Consider the following 24,682-nt stretch of genomic DNA (forward strand, 5'->3'; position numbering starts at 1 on the left):
TTTTACGAAAAAGTGTGTAGACACTAACAATCCAGAAATGTTTTCTGCAACCTATGTACTTTAAGCTTGGTCTGGGGAATGCTACAATTCCTTCCCCAATCCCTTTCCAAAATCATTCTAGAAATTAAATACTTCCAATCTCAAAAACAGTCCATAATAAAATTCTGTGTACTAATTTGTTTTCTAAAGGACGGGGAAAACAAGTCTACATGGAAGCTTTAACATGACAGTGAACTATAACCTTTACATATACTCCCATCGATCAGGTGTACACTCACAAATGTAATCCAAAGTAAATGCATTTATGAACTTGGTAATCATCAGATTGCTTAAACTATATTTGAGGGAAGTCTAATCAGACAGAAACAAGAGCTTGTCCCCTTGACAGCACTTGAAGAAAGGCAGAGCTTTCAAAGTTTGAAAAGATCAATAAGCATGTGGTGACAACAAAGTTGAAAAACTCAGTTAAAATGTTGAACAGTTACCAATCCAGTAAAACCCAACACTTAAAAGGTAGTATGAAATAAGAAATTCTTACAGTACCTAGAACAGGACTAAACACCTTTTATCATAATCTTTGTATTCACTAAATCCAGAATTCAACAGCAGAGCAGCTGCTCAGTGCCTGCTCTGCAGAATTCAATGAACAACAAAAGGTTACCTTAATTCAATGAGATAATCAGCACACATTTATCCTCTACCAAGAGCTTTCCAACCATCTGCAAGGCGGCAGAGCTGACTGCCTATAAAACAACTGGTAGCATGCTGACATGTCCTCACATCACTCATGTCAATGAAAATTTATCTCTTAGCAACAGCTAAAACAAGCTGAACTTCCAGAAATATTTTAGATGCATCACGAGCCAACAATTTCTTCACAAGTGATTTTGATTGCTGCTGATCTCCAAACAGATGTCTACTCTAATTAGTAAAATTTATTAAATACATATCTTAAATAAGAAAAAGTCAAGTTGTCATGCCCTAAGAAAGCAATAACAATGGAAATCATTCTAGCTGTGCACATAAAAGACAAAAGCTAACCTTATTTGAAGCTGCTGGTCTCACAGTATCAGTAACAGTGAAGGAAATGCATGTGTTGTGGGGAAAGGAAGGAATTTGCTATTAAGGTTGCTGTCAGAAACTGAAAGCTAAGACAGAAGTCCACTAAAACAAAGATAAATATTTTTGACAAGAAAGCAAAATAAGAGATTCAATGCTAATACCACTTAGTTACTAAAACTATTTTAGGATTCCCTTCCCTGCTACATGAGAGCAAATACAAAATTTTAAAGCATTAATCTTTATAAGTAAATTCCATACAAAACCTCTGATAAAATTAGAAATACACTTGTTTTAGCAAAACTCATTTGCACTAGCAAAACATCAAGCAAATTAGAATTTTAGCACCAGACGGATATCAGGAAATGGAAAGAGCTTGTTCTCAGCTATATTACAAGCTCTTCTCTAGAAAACAAGTCATGCAGAGGCCTCTTCAAAATACATCCAAAGACAATATTGAGAAAGAAACAACATAAATCATTCAGATTCTGGTTCACATTAGCAGATAATGAGTAGTTTTGCTTTCTTCCATCACTATTTTCCAGAAGACAAAAAACAAAATCTGTCAATCCTAGGCTGAATAAAGCCACATTTATTTACTTGAATTCACAGTCAGAATTGAGCTATCATCCTGAATTCACAGCAGTATAGGAAGCTGGGAACACAGAGCAAAGATTCCTGCGGTGGTTTATTAATCCAAATAAAAGACTCCTACCACCCATCTCGTGTTCAGATCAGAAAATACTCCTGCAACACTCCGTGGAAAGACTGAAAACATGCCTGCAAGAAGAGCAGCTAGTCACTGGTTTTTAAACACTGTGCACAAATTCATAAAGCAAAAACAACTGCCCATTGTCACAAAAACTCCAAGTGGCAAAGCACAGAACTTACTGAACACAAGTACCAGGAATTTCCTTCCTTAAGTGTATGGCAGACAAGCAAGTCAAGTGAGGCAACAGGAGCAAATCTTTGACTGAGCCACAGAGCAAGTCACTGGCTTCCAGGAGAACATGAGCCCCATTTTGCATGTAGCTAAAACATACATGTACAAGCACAGTAACAGACCATCCTACAGGCACTTAGCACGTGCTGCTACCTTGAGAACCCATCCTGCATGTGGTTTGAGTCATTTCTTGACTGATTTATCTATAAATTTCAGACCTTCAGAAAACATCTGTAACATCCAAAAGCCTCCTTTGTTATATCAGCAGAATGCATGCCAAACATATAAAAATAAATACATTTGGTTTACGATACAATTTTTCAATATTAAAGCAGATTAATATTTGCAAAATAGCATTAATAAGTTTTTTGTGACATTCAGTCTTTACAACTGGATAAAGAGGAAAGGGAAGAGAACTAGACAGTTCAAGGCAGAGCAAAAATATTCAGATCAGAAAATACCATGTTTAAGTATAACCCCATTGTTTATTACATTAACCTCTGTGTTTATATTTATAAACTGGCTGATAACCAAATGCTTACTTGCAGGAATCAATGCACTGTCCTCTTCCTCTACCATTAACAGATTTTTGTTAAACCAACTCCTACAGCAGGCATACTAGCATGCAGAGGTCAAGAGAGAAAAATCAACATACGACATGAAAGCTGAGTATCTTTAAATTTGGAATAGAAGGGAGTGATACAGCAGCCTTCATAAGCATAGAACTTGTTAACTAGCTACTATTAAGTTCAATGATCATAACAGAGCTTACTTTGGTCTTAATCTTTTCAGGCTCAAACACTGACTTTTTCATCACCCTTAACTGTATTTTTGTATAATGTCTTTTCTAACTACTGCTCATTATCCACTAATGCTAAGCATTTTAAAGAACTCCAGACTACGTGCAAGTAGGTATTACCACATTTTTACCAATCAGGTTGCTCAGGACGTTGCCTATCCAGCTCTGGTCACCTCTGAGGATGGAGATTCTGTAGATACTCCGAGTCCCTGTTCCATGTCTCTCCATCCTCATTTTAAAGGATTTTCTCCTCCATCTATCTGCAATTTCCCTTGATGCAGCTTACACCAGTTACCCCTCATTATTTTGCCATCTGAAAAACAGCAGTCTCCATCTTCACTATAATCACCCAATAGATAGTGCTGAAAGAGGTGCTTGTACACAACAGTCCCACACATGTATGGACATTTTATCTTGACTGTACTGCTTTCAACTGTTACATGTAAATACTTCCTGCTGCCTAGGGAAGTGTTGGAATCACTGTCCCTGGAAGCATTCACAAAACATGCAGATACAGCCCTTAGGACCATGGTCAAATGGTGCACATAGTAGTGCTAGGTTAACAGTTGGACTCACTGATCTTTGAGGTCTTTTCAACCCTAAATAATTCTATGGTTCTACTTATTCATTAGTTAAGAACTGCCTGTACTATATGTCTGAAACACAGGTGCCACTGACATTTGTCTTTTATTGAGCCAAATGCAAACACTGCTAGCTAGTGTCACCATGGATACATGGACATTACATAAAAATTAGTTCTTAAAACTACAGTCACTCATCAGCACCATTTTGGAAAAAACAGATGTGGAATTGAAGCCAACTTCAAAATACCACCAGTGATGAAATTAACTCCTGGAGAGCATGTGGAAAACGTGTGGCAAATTCACCACAGCTTAAGCTAGCTCTGCTCCTATTCTGAGATGAGGAGACATCAGCCATGCCTACCAGACACCTCTGCTGAGATCATACACAGCTTTTTTCCTGTGCCAGAGTCCTGCTTGTAATTAAAACCAGAAGTCTCAAGCCTATGCCACCTAGAACTGCTTTAATTGCTAACTGCTGGACTGTACCACCACAACCACAAGGGGAGAAAAACAGGACTCTGCCCCTCTAGACCCAAAAAATTTGATAAAGCAGAAATTCGTGCATATTTGCAGCTAGTACTGCAGTGACAGGGCTTGAAAGTAGACAGTTTACAAGTCTGCAGTTTCCCTCACCACACGGGATTTTTCCTTATGTAACATCTTATCTACAGCACAATCTGAAGTCCAAATAACCCACACAGACCTGGAACTAAGCCCAGCAGCCCTGGAGTTGCCTGCACAGGCATCCCTGTAACAGGTCGCACCCTTTCATTTCAAAAAGGCTGGCTGTGCCTGCAAATTCAAAACTTTAAGCTCTTCACAAAGAACCTGGAGAGGAAAAAACCCACAGAAAAATCCATGTGACACCAGTAATAATATTCTTCAATGAGGGATACAAGCAGATTGGGAAAAACAACAATAAATACAAGTAATTTTGCAACGGAAGAAAATCACACTAGTTTAAAGCTGATTTGTCACTTACCAGGTAACCACAAAGGACAGCAGTGGATCTGTCAGCTAAGAGATGCCTGATCTGACATGCCATCATGTTCAAAATTCTACAGCCACCATCTGAGCCCTAATACTGCTGTTCCAGTGCACAGCAACACTCCATCCACCTGGTCCCACACAGTCCTAGTGTCCTGGCTTGAAACTGGCCCTCAAATCATGGGTCTGTCCTTACACCCAGGCAAATATAGTCCTGGACCCAGAGAACCAAGCTGCTAACAGGACCATAAATGGATTCAAAGTTGTAAAGAAAACTTTGGAGTTTTTACCAGTCTTTTCTTAATGCTAGCTTGAAATTCTTTCAAGAGTGAGAGTCTTATGCCATTTACAACTACCAAATTGGAAAACTGCAGTTAATTAGCAGTTAATCTATACCTGATATCTTTCTTGACAAAAAAAAAAAAAGTCAAAAATAGCAGACAACTTCAAGTTATCAAGATTTTTCATCACATTTTACGATAAAGCTACTGCAGCAATAAGAAACAACATGGAATTGCTATCACATTTCAACTGACACAGAAAAAATACCCAAGAGTCAAGACCATCACTACTGTTGAACACTGAAGAGCAAAGACACTTTGAACAGATAAGAAAACAGCACTGAGAAATTATGCTATGTAGTTCTCCTTATTTCTAAGGCAGCCTTCTGGTACTGGAATTTTGGAAGGAATTTTGATGAAGGAGATATCGGTGCATTAACTACTTGAAGAAAAATTAGTCTGGGAGGAAAAATGCAAAGAATAAAACCCCTAACCGTAGTTTAGGAATTCAATGTCACTCCCAGTTAAGACAGAGGAGTTCACAGAAAATAGCACAGATGAATAAACACCAAGAGAACTGCTGGAATTACACAGGATTTCTTTAAATCACTGCTGTCAGTTTCAATACAGCACTCATTGCAGAACCCCACACCAATTAATTTCAAAGGGAAACAACAAAAAGAATCAAATTTTAGCATGCAGTATAAGGTTTGGAATCACTCCTTGCAATAAAGAAGAAACACGTCCACATCATGCACAACTACGTTCAGAATATCTTGCTTGGCGGAGGAAAAAAACAATAAGTAGGGTCTTCCCTCAGATCTATAGGCTACTGCAAATACGACCCTATTTGCAGAAAATAAAGTCACATCAGGAATAGCAAACTAACCTCTAGCCTGCCTTACGAAGGAATAGACCAATCTAATTCAGGAAATAGCAGTATTTAACTTACTTCCCACTGTACAATTCAAGAAAACTTCTACAAATATGCTTCTTGGGTTGGTCCAAACATGCTGAATTGTAAAACACATAAAAATAAGCCCCCAAAGCCATATGTATCCATCTGTACAGTAGTATGAGTTGCTTCTCCACAATAAGGGATGATGAGAATTTTCCACTTCAATTTCTGGTAAACTCCAGTATCTCAGGTGTGAAAAGGATCTAAGTGCTCCCTTGGCTTATGCACAGAGTTGGCACTTTTAGCATTTCAGAAGCTACAGGTTTGGAAAAAAAAAATATATAAACCACCACACACATGCAAAACAAAACCCCCCAAAACAAAACAAACAACAACAAAACCCACCAAAAAATTGTTCAAAATCCAAAACCGAAATACCCCAAAATGCAAGAGCAGCAGATCCTAGCAATCATCCCAGAACTTCCAGGACCAGATCTACACATAGTTAAGGGGCAGGCCACCCTTCCAAGAAATAAAGGTAACTTGTGAATTGAAATAATGAGAAACACAAACATGAGACACTGTGTTTGCCAAGTAATGCCAACATTCCTCAGTATTTTGTCACCATGACAAAATGACGAGAGAAACAAAGGCTTCATCCTAAGACAACAATATTTTATGGACTGACAAAGTTCAAACCTAGATTTCTCTTTCATTTCCCTGTGTACAGTCACTTCAATTGTAGCACTGCAGACTCTCTAGAAACTTTCCCATCACTGCATTTTGGTGCTCAGACTCACCCTCAGAAGCCCAGATGCCACATAAAGGCAACTCCCAAAGTTCAGCATTGTGAATATCCCCTGATGTCTAAATCTGCAAGACACATTGTGTATTCGTTTCTGCCTCCCTTTTCTGTTTCTGCACAGTGGAAATCTATAGGACAGAAGCAACAAGAAATCTCAACCAACACTTGCTGCCTACCCACAGGAAGGCAGGAAGCTTAAAAACTGAGCAAGGAGGAGCCTGAATGCCAAAAACGCAATTCGCTATAGATTGGCCCTTTGCCTGAAAGACAGAAGGAGGAACACCCAGTGTCTGCACTGGCACAAGATACATACCAGAAAACTGAAATTCAACCCATGCCAAGTTACATTTGAAAAGCTAAATGTACATAGGCCAGTGAAAACAAAATTAGATAGGAGTTCAGGGTAAGAAAATTAATAAAACAAGTTCAGTTTTGCATGAAAGTCAGCTTAGAAAGACAAACTGAAAGTGAAAGAGAGATTAGTAAATTTTTTCATGCCAAGAATCAGATGAAAATCACAGTTGCTGAGCTGTTCAAGAGAGCATTGAGGAGAACCAACATCAAGCCATCTCCATTTGAACAATACCTTTGAAGTTTAAGTACTAATTATTCTGAACACAGCAAAGATTAAACTGCTGAGATACACTATGCATTCCCACAGCCCTCTGATAATGTTACAATGGCCACTCCCTCTTGATCTTTAAAAGCTCAATTTATCCTTTTAAATTATGACTAAAAATAAGCAAACAAAGAGTTGCCTACAGCCTACAAATATCTGTTTCTTTGAGTTTATAGTCACACAGCACTTGTGCTCAGCAGATGGCTAACTCCCAAGACTTACTAGGTCTCATGCAGCTCCCAAACTGCAGAACCTTCCTAGTGCTTGTCCAAGTGACAATGAAAACAGAAAAAACATCAGCAATATTGCCATTCTACAATTGACACCATTAAAGTTCTTAAAACTAACCATAAGTTTTAAATGCCACTTTGCTGCATTTCCAGAAGCACATTTTAATGCTTCAAAGGCTTATTGAAAAGCTAAGTATCACTCAATTTTCCTCTCTCTTCACACCCTTCCCTACTATGTAACCAGTTTTTACACTGCATTTTCTGGTTGACATATTCATACAGCCCTTTTCAGGAAATGCTTGGTGAGAAAAGGTGTGAAGCAAAAGGGAGGGTATCTATGCACGATACTCTTGAGCATAAGGAAGAGCACATAAGAGCAGTTGAATTGTTTAAATATGCACTGCAACACAGTGAAGTGCACGAGATCAAACGGCTGCACAACAGAATGAATTCTTTTTCGGCTTTCTTGTGCATGTAGTTTTTTCGGCTTTGTTGTTTCTTTATTTGAGGAGGATTTTTTTTTTTTTTTTTTTTCAGGACATGAAAAAGACACTGCAAGTCTTCATCCTGAAGGATACCACTGTTCTCAGTCTTCCTTCACTCTTAAGGCAGCCCCATCTCTGGCTGGATGCTGTCCTTCACACACCCAGTTAACACTAAATCAGGCACCTTTTGATTGCATTGATTCAAGTTACCTGTCCAGACACCAAGTGAGCATTTACCTCAATGCCACCAGAATACTTCAGATAACTGAAAAGTCCTTTGTATAAGATATACTACTCATGACACTTAAACTATACCACCTAGACACCATATAGCTGCCAAAACCTCCCGACCTTCCAACAAGATCTATCTTTCATGAACCTTGTACTTGTATCTCTTCATTCAGAAACGGAAAAGCAACCCTCCACACACAGGGGAATGGAAAGGGATCGAGTAGGGGCAAATTTAAACAGTTGCACTGCATGCTTTCTCTTGCTGCAACTCAAGAGTTGATACAAGTTTTCCCAAATCCAGAAAAGCCAGGATAACACTTGAAACACCATTTTTATCCAAATCCTTTCTTCCAGGTCTATGGATAACAGGAGGAAATATGGCTGCTGTATGTCTGTAACCAACTGCAGCTATTTCTAAATCTAATGAAACAAGAGAACTGTATCTAGTTGACTTGGATCACCCAGTTAATAGGGATGAGAAAAGCAGCTTCACAGCATCACCACTAAGACAAATGTTTAGCACTTCCAGCTCCCTGTTCCAAGTATTCATAGAATGCAAACCACTCAACACTCCTGTCAGATAGTCAAGGCTCCAGGTCTGCAAAAATGAATTCACTGACACTGCATTTCGACAGTATTTATCTTCTCAGTGCACTACATACTCAGATGCTTTGGGTGGGTGACTGAAGCAAGCAAACAAAAACAGAAATCCCAAAACCAAACAACCAAAAAAACTCCAGACAAGCCAACAACAACCCACACACAACACAACCACCTTGCCCTACACTGTATCTCTTCTGATCACCTTTCACTCAGGAAGAAAGGTTCAGAGTCTGCATTTGGTACTCTGAGTGTGAATGTTCAGACTGACAAAGGGAGAGCTCTAATGCACTTCTAATGGACCAAGTCTTCTGTCTCATCCTGATGAGCTGCTAAAGATACTTGTACAATCATCAAAACATATTTCTGTGCACCCTTACATTTGTTCTTTTCCTCCAGGGAAGTCAACAAAAGACATACTAGAACATTATCTCTAGTATTTGAAAATAAAAAAAAAAAAAACAAACATACAAAATTAGCCACCCCAACAGAAATAATCTCTTACTTGTGTTAGCTGTAGAAAGTGCCAAAGAAACTTTAAAATATGCCAATCTCATCAAATGTTAGCCATTCCCAAGAGATGCCAGTTGGATACATTTATTGTATTAATTTCAATAAATAATCTTGACATGCCCCATACTGTCACTTAAATGCTTCCAATAATAATAGCCTAACAGTTTTCTTGCAATGTCACCCTGCTTATATACAAATTAATATCAATTTCAAACGAAGATGCAGTCATATCCCAGTGACAGGGACAACTTATGTACACTTACTTTCAGAACTGTCCCTGAAGTATTTAAAGCCACACATAGTGAAGAACAGTAAAAATCCCATATTTAAAACAAGTCTCTTTATATTTGCTCAGTAACCTCAGTAACTTAGCACAACTAAGTGGTAAACTACAGTAACATGGAACTACTGATTCACCAACCTCACATCAAAACTATTTTTGTCAGGAAAAACCGTATGCCAGTTTTTAAACACGCAAGTCACACTGCTAATTTTGAGGCACCCAAATGAAAGCTTATTTCTTGCCAAAGCACTTGCTAGAGAACAGATTTGTTTGGCTAACTTCTAGAAGACAGATTTATCCTTATACCAGTATTTTAGTATGGCAGTAATGGCTTTTTCAGCACCATGACCCAACTAACATTCCTTGCAAAGGCTGCCAGTGCCAGTAGGTAGCCTAACATGGGAAAATTTTGTTTCTACAAAATTCATATTACTTGGGTTGCTCAGTACTCCAGCCCTCAAATTTTTCATGTCATTACAGTATCAGAATTACAGTAGAAACCCAAAGTACTTAAACAGACAGCTTTATCACTACAAGTAATTAAATGTTTATAGTGTACAGCTACAGCAGTAATTGCACAGTGTGCAGCACTTTTGAATTTCCATTCTGATTATAGAGCGTGAAGCTCCATGCATCCCTCAAACACCTGAGAAGTCCAATGTGACAGAAACAGATATCCTTACACAAATGCAATCATATTTAACATACATTTAGAGAAGCTCACAAAAATAAAGCTACAACAACTCACCTTGGATGGTTCCCCAAACAACTGTTCCTGAAGACCTCACTAAATAATTCCAACTTTTCTACTCTGCACCCCCCAGCATCTCACCATGAAAGGAAAAAGACCACTGAAAACCATCATGTTGCTTCCAGGAGACACTGGTGGCACCTCTACAATAGCAAAGCTGTCTGGACTATTCCACTTCTAAAACAACTGCCATGAAACTTGACCAGCCAGAAGAGGAAAACAAAAACAAAAAAAAGAAAACAGGATACTGCAGTTCAGCTCAAATTGTCCCTCTGACACCTTCACTCCTGTTCCTAGAATATTAACATTAATTCCAGTTTCTATTCACTGTCATTTTAAAGCTCACTATTTACATACAAATATCATTAAAAAAATAATAATTCTAACTGTCTTAAACATCACGAGTCATGTAAGGCCATCAAACCACAAGAAAATCTGTATATCCCACCAGAAAATGAAGGTAAAAAGCCACAATCAAATCACACTGCAGACTTCAGCTACACCAGTCTGTCAGGCAAGACAGAACTATCTCACACCTACAAGAGACCATACAGCTGTACTCTTCCCTGCTGCTCTGCTCATCTACTGAAAATTCACAAAGCACACTATCCAATGCAGAATGGTAGGACATAGGGAGCCAAGTAAAATTCATTTACCAGAACTGATTCTGCATAAATCTTGGACATGCATCCCCATTCATATACAATTAAATGAGTAAATAAAGCACAAGAAGAATCATTCCTTTTGTACTAGGTAAATAAACAAAGGATAACAAGAATAGTTTTTCATTACTACATTTTTCAGACTTACCTGGTCTTTTTCATGGGGTAATAGGCTGACAGGTGGAAGGGAAGCTGGGAAGGTGCTGGAGTATTTTGGAGCTCCTTTGCTTTCCAAACTGCCATAATTCACTCTATACTGAGGACCATCCTTCAGTAACCTCCCATTGTTCACAGCACGTTTGGCCCCCAGCCGCAACCTCTGCTGAAAGGCAGGATTGTTGAAAATACTTGCTAGGTCATTTTGACTTCTCAAATACTTTTCTATGTTTTTCAGGGAGGAGCCATTAGGTTCTTGAAGCCCTTCAATTGCTCTTCTCAAGAGTTTATTCCAATCCACATTACGAAGCTCATTACAAGCTCCTCTAGATCCCTTAACAGATTTAGGAATAGTGCCAGGTTTAACACATGAAAACCGTCCAGGATTATCTGGGTCCTTGTAGGATGCAAGACCTTTGTTAGTGACTTTAAGAATAGAACCATCTTGAACACTAAGTTCCAACTGTTCTGAAACAGTCTTCTTATCTAATCCATGGGAAGCACAAACAGCATGACATATTCTCTCTTCAGAAGGCCTTTGCTTTTGCTTTTTAACTTTTTGTATAGCTTCCAGAATCCACTCCGTATAAAGAGGGTTGGCAAGTTTTACCATGGTTGAACAGTAATTGTTTCCAGCCAAGAGTTACCCATAGAGGTTCCTCCTTATCCTTTTAGCAGATCTTTCAGATGCTGTTCACACCTCAAACACAAATGAAAGGATTCCACACACTGCTTGGACACATGGCAAAAATATCCACCCTGAGGAGTCGGAAAAAGCAGAGAAAATATCTCCTGACTGAAACTTTCCAATTATGTTACTGTTACTGAAACGTAGAAGGGGTTCATCTGTGATGACACTGGTACCTCCTTAAAAGAACGTTTGTTGCAACCTTTAAAAAGAAAAAAACAAGAGGCAGGGAGAGCATACAGTTAATGCTGAAGTATTAAAAACTAAAAACACATTCAGACATGCATTCATACTATAGATGCTGCAGTATAGAAAAATCTTTGTGATATTATATGAAACATTTGTCAGTTCCCACCCCACACCAAACAAGTCACCATAAAACCCTTCTGCTTCTAATAACATTCAGTGGATTTAGCGTTCCTAAATTCCATCACCCCAACACTTAACCTACTACTGACCTGTTGGACAACTTCCATTCAGTCAGGGATCTGAAAACACTCTCTAAAACAAACTGCCTCCAGATCATTTCTACACGAATTATACATGCACTAGAAAACCCAAATGAACAGAAAACCAAACCCCAAGCAATGAAAGATAAATTATTAACCACTTCCAATTCTTACAGTATCCTGTCTCTAAGTGTCCTGCCATGTTGATTACACAACTCAAAAATCGAAACCAAGAATATCAGAACCAAGTTACAAGTATTACATCCTTGATTAATATTTAGGGTACCCTACAAAACCAAAAGGCATCACAAAAGCACTTTTCATTTTAAGGCCTGCAGCACAGAGGCATTTTTGATACAAACTCTTAGGAACAGAAATGAAAACAAAGTAACAGGAGGCATCTTCACATAAACAGGTTGTCAGCACAAAGATGCGTACAGAGATCACATTGAAAAGCATTTTATTGACTCACAGTTTAACAATTTTTTTTTTTACTTATTATGGAATACATCACTCCAATAGAAAATTCAGTGGCTACAAAAACTCATTAAAGAAACCTGAAAGAGCATCTTGATGAGGAGTTTATTCATTCTGGGAACACATGGAAAAAATAAAACCATTTAAAAGTCTCACAAATTAAACTTAGACAGGAGTTGCATAATGAATAAACAAATATATTTGAAGTATTAGTTTTTTCTGCCATGAAGTATGACAACTTTTGAAGGCATTAACAGAATTGCATAATTACTTCAAATCAAAGGAAAACAAAAAACAGAAAAGAAAAAATTTCCTTCTCAATACATAGGTTATCTGGTAAAGTAGAAGAATCACCAGTTTCACAGCAAAAATTTGAAACTAGTTAATATGCAAGTATATTTATAACGCTATGGCAAGCAGCCTACAAATAACAAAATCATCTATGATTACACAAGTCCTGGACTCCATTTTGTTATATGTTTATTCTAGCCATCCTGCATTTAAATCATGTTCAAAAACTTGAGTAAATTATAACTAGGAAAAAAATATTTGCGTAGTGTATCCTGAACTGATACAATAATCTAAATTATTTTCAACTTCATAAAAAGATTCCTCTGCAACTACAAAGATAAGAGAGTACAACAACACACACTTTTGGCCCTAAACCTCTTTCTTCTACCCCTCAAAAGGTCTTTAAATACGAATTCCAGCTCATGTTTCACACATTATTATACCTATTACAACAGAATTACTAACAAAAGTGCACCTGGTTACTGGTGAATATAAAATTTTTGTATACCCAAATAGTCAATATTAATCAATTCATTTTATGAATCTGTCCTTCTCAAACCTGATCAAAGCTTAAACAACTTCAGATTTATAAATATGAAAATTCAAGTGACTGCCAGACAGAAAGAGACACATTCCTGATGCAAATGCAGGGCCTAAATGCTTAACTGGCTCACATACTGAGCCCTATTGATCTACATGGATTGGATCCTGTTTCTTGCTTCCAGATCGTACTCATGGAAGCTGAATTTGATAACAGTTTTGTGCATTTCAAGTATCTGTAAGCAAACAATAATTTGTTCTGTAAACAGACCTTTTTTATTTACTTCAGCTAGCAAAAGCCATTCTTTCCCTAACAGAATTGTTTATACTCACTGTTTTCAGATAATTCCAAAATAACACCATAGCTACAAAATGCAGACAAATACAGGGAAGGGAAGTTTCCATGGTATTATAAATCCTACAAATTCTCTCACAAATCTGACACTGAAAATTCAATAACACAGCAAAGCAGAACCCTATATATAGTGGAGGCTCACTCACATTTAGACTATTTCATACACTCTTCCTATAGATTTGAAAGTTCTCTATAGCTACACATAAAACCCCAGATTCCTAGAAAGCTACTTTTAAAGTTATTTAGTTAGTCTCTTCCACTGTAAGTCTTCATTAAGACAGTCACGACTTAATTAAATGCTGAACATTGCATTTGCTGAGTCAGACATACTTGTCTCAGTTTTACATCTACTGCAGTACTGTTGTATTAAATTTCATACAAGCAACCAGATCACTTCCATTAAATTCCAGAACACACAGAACAGGGTCTGTTCCAAGCTCCTGCACACTGATGAACATTTTAGCATAAATGCTATAACATGTGGGTTACAGGAATTTTTATTGGCCAATGACTGTGGCAAAAGGTTAGCATAAACCTATATCTTCATATAAAGTCTACTGCTTGGTACAGAAATTTCACAGCCATATACATTCAGAACTACATTTTTACTTATTTACTTAAAACTCCTTACGTGTAATACAACCTCCTGCATGCTGGCACCTAGTAAATCAACCCCAGTGGAGTGGATCCACAGGAACAGAGTTTCCAATGCGCTGGACAGGATATTTCAGGAGCAAAAATCAAGACATCTTAAATAGACACCTTCCAAAAGTATCCAAGTTCACTCTGCCTTAAGGAACCACGCAGAGTGCATCCAAGCCAAGTTTTCAATTGTTTTGCCACAACTCAGCCTCTCTTACTCTGGCACTTGGGGTGCACATGAGCTTGAAGTGCAGCCCCCGACCTACGTGACTGCCATGCCAAAGCCTACCACACACTAGAGTCAGAATAACTCATCACTAACAAACATCTGCCCCAGCCAAACAATTTATATCCTGGAGCTATAAATTAAGGAGACCTTTCAGAAATCAAGACAGACTGATCCAAGATTGGCAATACAGAAATACACACATTTACACGTAAAGTGACTAGATAAGACAAAACAAATAGTTTTAGAAACAATCTTGCAAGATTCAACATAAAAGGATACTCAGAAATACAAAGTTACATGCAGGTTTCTAAGTTCAGAATGCAATTCTACCAAAACTACAAATAGGTGGTCATACATAATTTAATATAAAAAGTGCGATGATTATCCAAACAGATTTTGAGGAAATACCATTTTAAAGAAGTGATTATAAATTAGTCTATTTAGGCACTCATGTCTATTTATTAATCTTCCTCCCCTTGTAATTAACTGACTTCTAATCACCATCAGCAGCACTCATTCAATCACAAAATAGATTTTCCATACTGTTAAATGCACAGGACAACTTCCAAGTTTTATGGCAACTATGTATGTAATGCAACTTCTATGTAATTTGTCATATTTCAACTTCTACACTCTATGGTATCTTATATTGAAAATAAAAGCATTTGAGAAAGTTTGGCTGTACTATATTACTGACCAAATCTATTAACCAGTCTGCCACTGAAGAGCTAGAGAACAGAAGCATTCGAGGGTGAAGTATAACCCATTAGCTGTAAAACATGAAAAACCATCTCTAGTCAAGGCTTGTCCCTTTGCCTAGGTCATAAATTATCAGATAAATACAAAGAAGTTGCAAAATTTCAGCTTGGGATTTAGAATGAATGCAAATGTGCCCTTTATAATGCACACACCTATTGCACAGATGATGGTAATTAAAGAAGGCAGTGACTGAACACTTCAATCTCAGGTGTCATCAGTAATCCTATAATCCTCTAATAAGGTGGTTTTTAGACTGAACTAGTACCTGGAATTGCTTCCAGGTGATCCAGACTGTGAAAACAAGTGGTGTAGTCAAAAAAACAGCAACAAAAAAGGTACACTTCTCTTTATAACCAAAACCAAGAGTTACTACACAAATATCACAACATACAATCTAAAGGTTGGGGTTTTTTAATTAATGAAAAGTCTGCTTCAGCTTTCATAAATCTAAATGCAGTTAAACTTTTAAAAACTGAGGTTAACACAGCTATAAAAAAACAAAAACGAAAAGAAAGGGGTGAGAAGATGCAGCTAGGGGAGATGACAGCAACTTGAGCAACCTGCCGGTGACCTGTGAAGCTCAATCTCACTCTGCTCCCTCCTACCTGCTCTGCACACACTCAGGAGAAGCAGCAGCAGGCCAGCTCTCTGCTGCAGCATCAGGGTCAGGTAAGGATTGCAGCAGAGGAGGAGGAAGAAGAGAAGGCTGCCATTGCATTCCATTTTTGCCATTTTTCCTTGCTCCAAGCCATTACTTAGAATTCTGTAGCTAATCAACTCTGTATTCCATCCCCATCTCAATTAATGATGCAAAACAGACGAGATAGTTGTTTTGCTATTACAAAAGACATGGACCTACAAAGAGATGGCGAGAAGGCAGATCCTGGTAAGGACTCCCATCATGCATATCCCTCTTAAAATTACTCAGGTCATGAAGCCAGCTATTGTATTAGTCTTTACACAACATACAGTTTACAGTAATAAGAAAGGGCAATGACACATCTATAGGCTTTGAAAAGACAGATATGTAGACAGTACAGTAACTTCAAAACTGCACCAAAGAGTCAGGGGTGTGGAGAGAAGAGTGGCACATGTGAAACGAACTGATGGAAGTGCTTATGCTCTGAGATACCCCACAAGCTTCTTTGAGATCATACGCTTAAAATCATTTTACAACATGACACCAGCAAGCGCCACCAGAGGAAACAGCATCAGCACAACATGACAGCAGCAAAATCACCCAAATTCACCTTTCCCACCTTCTCCTGTGGAAGTTCTGAGTACTTTAAAATACAGTACTAAAGAACAGCAGGAAATATAGGAAGGTAATATTCACTACCAAGAGTTCACCTGGAAAAAGGTGAGCTGAAAACATTTCTTCTTGGGAGCGTGGTTTTCAACAGCAGGGGCGGGTATCCGTCTGCCCTTGCCAGAGGGGGGTTATTTTCAATGCCCAGCGACAGAGTACGAGAGGTGAGGTCCGGGCAAAGAACACACAATGTGAACATCACTTCCAAAACGTGGCACTGCCAGCCTGGACTATTCCCCTCCCCAGCTTACTCAAGGTTTTCGCAGTATTAGCCCAGCCACGGAGCTGTGCAACGCCTAGAGCCTCGGGCCAAGGCATTGTTGCGTTCGCAGGGGCCAAGCCGGGGCTGGCTCTGCGCCCTGCCCGCCTTGCTCTGCCATTGCCGAGGCGGGAGCCCCCAGCCCGCAGGCTGCGCCCCGGGGCACGGCGACCCGCGGCCAGGGCAGGCCGGGGCCGTGCGCGCACCCGCACCCGCACCGCGGGGGCGCCGGGCGGGGCCGGGGGCGGCGGCCGCGCGTCCCCCGCGGGAGGCAGGTGAGACCCCCCGGTACCACTCACCTCCGCGGGGAGGAGCCTCCTCCGGGCGTCGCAGCGGCTCCCCTGCTGCCGGCTCTTCCGCCGCTCCCGCCGCCGGGCCGCGCCGGGCCGCCTGCCCCGCTCCGCGCCGCCCGCGGCCGCCGCGACCGCCCCGCTGCCGCGCGCGCGGCTCGGCGCACCTACGCCGCCATTTTGTCTCGCCCTGTTGTACTTAACGTGAATCCGACATGACACTGATTACAGCCCAATGGAGGCTCATTAAAACCTTACCTACCCCGCGCCCCGCCCACCGCCGCCCGCCATTGGCCCGCGCCGCGCACGCCGCTGCGCGCTCACGGGCCGGGGGGGGCTGTCCGTCACCCGCCCACACCGGCCCTGGCCCGCCCAGCAACCGGTCCCGCGCTCCCATTGGCGGGCGAGGCCTGTCAATCGCGAGGCGCGCCCCTTCCCTGCGCGCTCAGCACCGCCCACCGGCGGGAGGGGGCGGGGCCGGCGGCTGACACTGGCCGCCGCCGCCGCCACACACTCGCGCGCCCGCCCACCCACACGCCTCGCGGCCGGGCCTCGGGCGCTCGCGATTGGTCACCCACTGGGAGCGGGGACGGGACTTCTCGCAATCCCGCCCTCCCGTTGGCTGCCGCTGCCGCCCGTCCGCCACCCCCCGGCCTCCCCACCCCCCCGCCGCCCCACCCGCTCGCTCCCGAAGTTTGTTCGGGAGCGCGAGCGCTGCCGAGACACCGGCGGCGGCCGCCTGAACCAGCTCGGCAGGGCGGGCGGGCGCGCCACACACACTAATGAGCCGCCTTAAATATTGAGCGTCACGCGCGTGCCTCGGAGGCTGGCACTCGCCCGGGCGGGCGAGATGGAGCGGCGTGCTCCCAGCATTACCCTCCCAAGGTGCCTGGCACTGGCAGCCGCTTATCGCGCACACACACACCCCACACCGCCGAGGGAGGGAGGAGGGAGTGGGAACGGAGACGACGACAATGACTGCCGGCTCTGCAGCCACATGCAGGTCCCTGCAAGTTTCGCCATGCGAAGCACAGGGACTTCTCTGTCACCCCGTCTGCGAGGGAACAATTGCCGCCTCAGAAAGACAGGGTGGGAACATGCAACACAAAAACCTCAGCCATCCCCTGCTTCCCTCCGCCACTCCATTCCCCCTCTCCCCACCCCATCCAGCCCAGCCATCACCCCCTGCTGCTGCTCCCCCTCCCCTGCAAAACGCAGAGCATTGCAATGCATTTACCCAGCGCAAGTGTCTGCAAACACGTGCATCAGCCTCCGATGCTAAAGGAAAAAAAGTACCCAGCCTAGTGACAAGCCCCCTGCGCTGGGAGAGGGGAGGGAAAGGGGGTTATTATGGCAAATTGCAGCCTGTCACCCAATGCAAAACAAACCCCATCGCATGCTCCCTATTATCCCCCGCATAAACTCCTGGGAATCTAACCTCCGATGCAGGTTCCCCCCTTTGCTTGCAATGACCTCCTTTCTCTGCCCGTGTGTGTTTCTGCAGCAGCGGTTCCTGCGGAATGTGCTGCCCCTGAAACGCGATCGCGGCTCCTCTCTCTCTCTCGCTCGCTCGCTCTCTCCGCTCTGTCTCTCGCTCGCCCGCTCGCTCTCTCTCCTGGCTGCAAGCAGAGCCAGGAACACAACAACAACACAGCCTCCCCCCACCCCCTTCCCCAAACACATACACGCTGAAGAGACCCAGCCAGGAGAGCCAGACGAGCCGGGGAGGGGGTGGAGGGAATCCCCAGCCAGCGGATTGATTGCACCAGTTACCTTCCCTAAGCCCCTCCGCGAGAGGGGAAAACAGAAGATGAATACAGAGAGAATACCTTGTCTCCCCTCCTCCTCCTCCGCGGGGCTCCTCTTCTCACTCCAAAATACTAAAAGGTGGACGGGCAGATCAGACACACTCGTTCGGCTCTCGGCGGGGGAGGGGAGCCACGCGAGCAATTATCATTAATTTAGAAATTAAAACAGAAACCCACCCCAGACCTCCAGCCTCCCCGGTGCGGGCGGACGCAGATTGCGAGGACTGGTGCTAAGACACAGGACCTGATAACAGCTAATTGAAAGGTTAATCTACATAGGCTGTGACAGAAGAGGTCCCTCCCCACTTTTTTATCTGCTGTTGGCAAGTGGGAAATTGAGCTCCCCCCACCTTTTCTCCTTCAAAAAAAAAAAAAAGAAAAGAAAGAAAGGAAAAAAGAGAAAAATATTTAACAAATAAATGGGGAGAGAGAAAGGGGGAAAGGCGATAAAGTTTGGGGGGCGGCGCGTCCCCTGGGCGGGAAGGCGGCTGCGGGGGGGGAAGCGGCCACCGGCGCCTCCCGGGGCCCCCAGCCGCCCTCGGGGGTTCGCGCCGGGCTTTCGGTCCTGCGTGGGGCGATGTGACCTGTCCCGATGGGAGCCCCCAAGGGTAGCTTTGGGGCTTGAACTCCTCCGGGCCGAGGGAAGAGGGCTGTGCTTGAGCCTCCCATAATTAGTGTGAGGGATGGAAGCAGCGTGAACAAATCACAGATGTTGTCCTCCCGTTGAGTTTGTACATGTAACAAGATGTTGCAAGGAATTTATATTAAAGAACAAGGTGTTAACGCGTGCGCGCTTAAAGCTCGGTTTTCTCCACGCTGTCTTGACCGGTGCTGCCAAAGGCCTCTCACCATGTCAAAGTGTTCAGCAACCACAGAAACAGCTGAGTTGGAAGGGACCCATCAGAACCATCGAGTCCTACTCCTGGGTTTGAATACTCCTTGTGATGGTTTTCTCACCTGTGGCCAACAAACAGCACTTTTCTCCCAAACATCACTTTTTACCCAAGCATGGCATGACAAAATACCATGGGATGCATCCCACAGGATACCACACAAGGGAGGGAAAGGCAGAGTACCTACCTGAGCACCTACTCAAGCAGGCACAGCTAGACATTCCCCATCTTCCCAAACTTGATTGTTCCAGATGTCTCCTCAACATCCTCTTTTCCACATCTTGTGGATGACATGTTGTGTTAGGTGCCTGCCTGCAAAGTTTTCTAGAAATATCTGGTCCTGAATAAGAAAATATAAAAGTAAAATTCTAAAAAACCTCCTTAAGAGCGGATGGAAAATGACCTTCTACAATAAATTATGAAGGTCTTCCCTAGACGATGCACTGCATGTAGACTAGTAAGGAAACAAAGTTTCCATAATAATAATAAAAAAAACCATTAAGGTTTAGTGCAATGTCTTTCAGAGTCAGTTTCTGGAGTTACTGTGTAAGGAAGCTCTTTGGTGATGTTTCAGAGCACTGTAAAATTGTATGACCTACTTACAGAAAGCTACCGGGTGAAAATAATATTCCAGCATGTATCTATCACACCATAACCATTGACTGAGGTTTTAGTCTTTTAACTGCCAGATGCAGCCTTTTAAACATAAAGAGGGAAACTGAAATGTGTAGTGACCTAATACTTGCTGGAGAATCTGTCAAGGTTCATGTATTATGCAGGACCTGGCAGTGATTTAAAATAGTTTTTAAATTATTGGAAATCTTATAAATCATTTCAGCACAATTTGTAGCACAGCGTCACATTTGCAACACTATTCTGAATGTTGTGTCAACATTTCCATCAGAAACTTTTTTTTTCTTTCCGGGAAATTTACAACTTGGTTAGTGGTAAAAACATAAAAATAATTTCTTGAAACTGAAACTTGGCATGGCCACATCCCAGTTCAGGAAACAAAACACTGGAGCAAACTCGATAATATGTTTGGCTATTCTGGAATTATGAGTGCGTCGTGAAGACATAAGTAACAGCACAGAGAAAAATCATAAAAGTCTCTGATTTAAATAATTCCATTCTTTCTTCTCCATTTAACTCTTTTCCTAAAAATAAATTTTATAGGATGATATGTCATGGGGTGTTGTGTTCCAGTTTTTAACATACTCAAGAACCTTTTGTTTATAGAGAGAATCCTATGGATCTTGACATTTACAGGTGTACCTGATATTATGTAAACTGTGAAGTTTAAGCACATGAACCTCTTTATACATGAATCATCGTCCAGCAAACTCAGATCCACTGTCACTGTAAATTATACTACTTTCCAAAATTATGACTTCAAAAGAGCTACAACATGGCAACTTAGTGCAGTTCAGTTTGAGACAGTGCATGTTATACAGAGAAACCTAAGTGCCTGGAATGCTTTGGATCTAACTGAGAATGTCTATAAGCATTTTGTTTGGTCATCTAATAAGAAATATTTTTGGTTTATTGTATGAAAATACCCTCAAGCCCATATTAAAAATATCTATGGAAAAGTAATAAGCCCATCAAGGAAGTCAGTGCAAACAATAAAATTTACACTTTAGTATGTCTTTTATGGGCAGACTTTGCGGGATTTCTCTCCCATAACTCCTACAAATTGATGAAGTACCACTAATTCCCCCAAGGGGTAACAGGTGTCTAAACACTTATACATTGAATACACCCATTCCACGTGCTAAAATCACATCCTTAATGTTAAAAAAGAGTATCTAAAATCAAAATAACTTTCCCATGTATTCTTGTAGAAAGAACTACTTTGGCCCATTTCACTTTGTTCTATTAGTCTCTTTGCTTTTATTATATTTTAAATAATCTTATTTACAGGATTTTCACCCCACACACACCCTCCATGGAAAAATACATATTATTATACATCTACATGGTAGAGTATGTAGTGAGCATATGCTTCTCCTCAAAAGTCCTTAGAATTATTCTAAAAATGCACTAACACTGCTATTTTTTGATCACAAGTGAGAGAAAGCAAGAAGTTAAGGGCTCTGCATGGTCTCAGTTAAATTCAGTTCTCAAAAATGAAAATCTGAAAATTGCTGTATGGCTGTGGTGTAAGACATGCTGGAGACTACTGCTTAAATAAAGCCCAGACATGTGCAGAACAAATTCATCAGTGTACAAAAAAGAACATCAAATTAGAGTTTGAACACTTGCTTGAAATCAGTAAGAAAATTCTTGTGCATGAAATTACTGCCATATTAAGAATTTCCCTCTGAGGGCTTTAATCACTGATGCAGTTCCATTAGAACTAGTGGGGCTGTTACATATTTAGAAACAATTATGCAGTTGTCCATGTTGGTATGGTGACAGATCCCTATTTATCTTTGGAGATGCTGGAGGGTAAAATCTTGGCCCTCATCAAAGTCTGGCAAAACATCCTATGACTTCAACCAAGCCAGGATGTTCCTTCTATTATTACCACACACAGCCACATATTTGACTACAGTCACCTGGAAATTTCATCCCCTGGCATATGCTGTTGAAAGAAGTGACCCTGGGGAGAAAAGTCATCCTAAGAGTGCAACGAGTTTCATCCCACAGTCATCCTGAGCATGTCCCTGCCTGGGAGCTGAATGCATGAATTCTTTACCTGCACCACCTCCTCTGCTCAGCTCACCTGCCAGCAGCTTCCCTGCAACTCTAACCTTCAACCTCATATTCCTTTGGGACTAAAACAGCCTTTTCTTAATTTTTTTATTTAATTTGTGGTCCCCCCAAGCCTTTTATATTTTAATTTAATCTGAAAGATTAATCCATGAAACTACGTCTGCTCCTCTGAACACAAGCAGAATGTTTCTTGGTTTTCGTATGAGGATATGCATTGCTGCACACAACAGAGCATCACCACCCAACTTAAGACCTACAGATTATATTAATATATACACTCATATGTTTATATACACAAAAAGTGAGTAACCTGTGGGCATGTTTTCTGATCATTTGCTGTCTCATCTATTACATTTCATCAAATTGAATAATAGTGTAAAATAGTCTCCTGCTGCCTTTTACTGATTTGGGTGCTGTTTAATTCCTGAAACTAGCAGATTATAAGGTAAATGCTATAGCAGTTTCAACTCTGGAGTTGTAATTGGCATAATACCGTAATTTGGAAATAAATGTTTGTGGTAGATCAGCTGTCATCCCACAGGGATGGAGACAGTGACTGTTTATAATAAATCCCACATGTTCCTTTCTGCTCTGGCAAATATACCACACTACTATATCAAAGTACTTCACAATCCTTAATGAATTAGTTCCTGTAAGAGCTTTGTTAGGTGAGTGAGTATTATTGTTCTTGTTCCCCAACCAGAGAGAGACAAAGTGTAAAGCAAAGTGGTTAGAAGAGGATGCTGGCCTCAGGAAAAACCTGGGCACCTGAGTATTAAGGGCTCTACTCTGGGCACAAGAGATCCAGTTTCAGAGGTCCTGTGCTAGTCATGGAGAAGAAACTGCTGGCCTGTTAACACACATTTCAGACCTTAGCAGGAACATGTCTTTTTGCTGCATTAACTATGCTACATGTTAAAGCAGCAATGGGATAAATAGAATTTGGGAGTGCAAAGGAAAACGCTAAAAGCAAAGAAGGAAAAACCAGGTGGCTCTTATATATGACAACATCTATAAGATGGTGTCTTTCATACATACAGTGCCTCACAGTATTGATGTGGAGGTTCTATTTATGCATGATAAATGATTAGTAAGTGATTAATAGATGTTTTAATAAATGGCAATCAATTGTTATGGGTCCAGTGGGTCAGTAGGGTTCCTTACAACAATAGCTCATCATCATCTGAAACACCCTACCAATGTGTTTAACCTCTATATGCTTCACATTGAAACACCTGCTAATCTTGTGTTAAACCTCACAAATGGAATCTTAATATAATGTGTGACTCAAAACAAATTTGCTGGAGAAAAAAGGATTAGCACCTAGGCTCCACAGTAAATTGTTAGTTATAGCTGTACTGGATTTAAGTTTCTCCTTTTGCCATGTAAAAGGCACTGATATGACAGGAAGCATTCTGCTGCTGAGTGCAAGAGTGGTGTTTTCAAGGCTAATCCCAAGAGGAGGGCTGGACTGTGTACCAACCAGCATCACTGAACTTAATGTATAAAAACTTGTGTTTTGTTTATACAGCTGACAAGATAAAGGATGAAATTGAAAATTAATGAAGATCAGTTTGTTCAGAGGTAGTGAAAAGTGCCATAATCAGGGGCTGCTCAGGTCCTTCTTGCTACTGTCCTGCTGTGTTTAGTTAGTCTGGTGAAAAGGGAGGATGCTGATGTTTGCAGGGGCCATTTTAACACCTCAGCTTGTCTTTGTGGGCTTTAAAGTAATTAACTCTCCAATCATTACCGGTTGACTTTGTCGACAGGTTTAGGTTTCCCTCCTGCTGTTCCCTTTGGGGATATTGGGTTGTCACTTTATGAGAGGGGGGATTCATTTTAAGGTTCACACCAAATCCCTTTCACAGCTTCCCAACAGCTCATTGTGTTCTCCATACTGCTGGAATATTCTCTTGGTCTCTGTTTAAATGAACATAACTCATATAACTTTTTCCAGATCGAACTGGACAAGCAAGGGGGAGGGAGAAGGGAAAGCTTCTCCAAAAGGGCAGGTAGCACACTTGCTAAGCCTTTCAGATGAAAAGAGGGCCATCCTCAGTACTTAGAAGTCAATAAAAGAGACTGCAAA

General features: G+C 41.3%; 1 protein-coding gene across 5 annotated transcripts in view; it reads right to left on the reverse strand.

Annotated features, from left to right (window-relative positions):
- Positions 1 to 19,109, reverse strand: part of KAT6B (lysine acetyltransferase 6B) — a 102,576-nt gene extending 83,467 nt beyond the window's left edge. For 2 of the 5 annotated variants that reach the window (XM_030951077.1, XM_030951076.1), the window contains exons 1-2: positions 18,613 to 18,793; positions 10,879 to 11,776 (exon numbers count right to left, since the gene is read on the reverse strand). In XM_030951077.1, coding sequence (XP_030806937.1) covers positions 10,879 to 11,499 — 621 coding nt within the window. In that variant the 5' untranslated portion in view covers positions 11,500 to 11,776; positions 18,613 to 18,793. Of the gene's footprint in view, positions 1 to 10,878; positions 11,777 to 18,612; positions 18,794 to 19,003 lie in introns of those variants that run through there. The other 3 variants (XM_030951072.1, XM_030951074.1, XM_030951073.1) reach the window with 3 other exon arrangements.
- Positions 19,110 to 24,682: the final 5,573 nt, after the last annotated feature.

The sequence above is a fragment of the Camarhynchus parvulus genome, chromosome 6 (genome assembly GCF_901933205.1).
Source record: "Camarhynchus parvulus chromosome 6, STF_HiC, whole genome shotgun sequence".
Classification (NCBI taxonomy): Eukaryota; Metazoa; Chordata; class Aves; order Passeriformes; family Thraupidae; genus Camarhynchus; species Camarhynchus parvulus.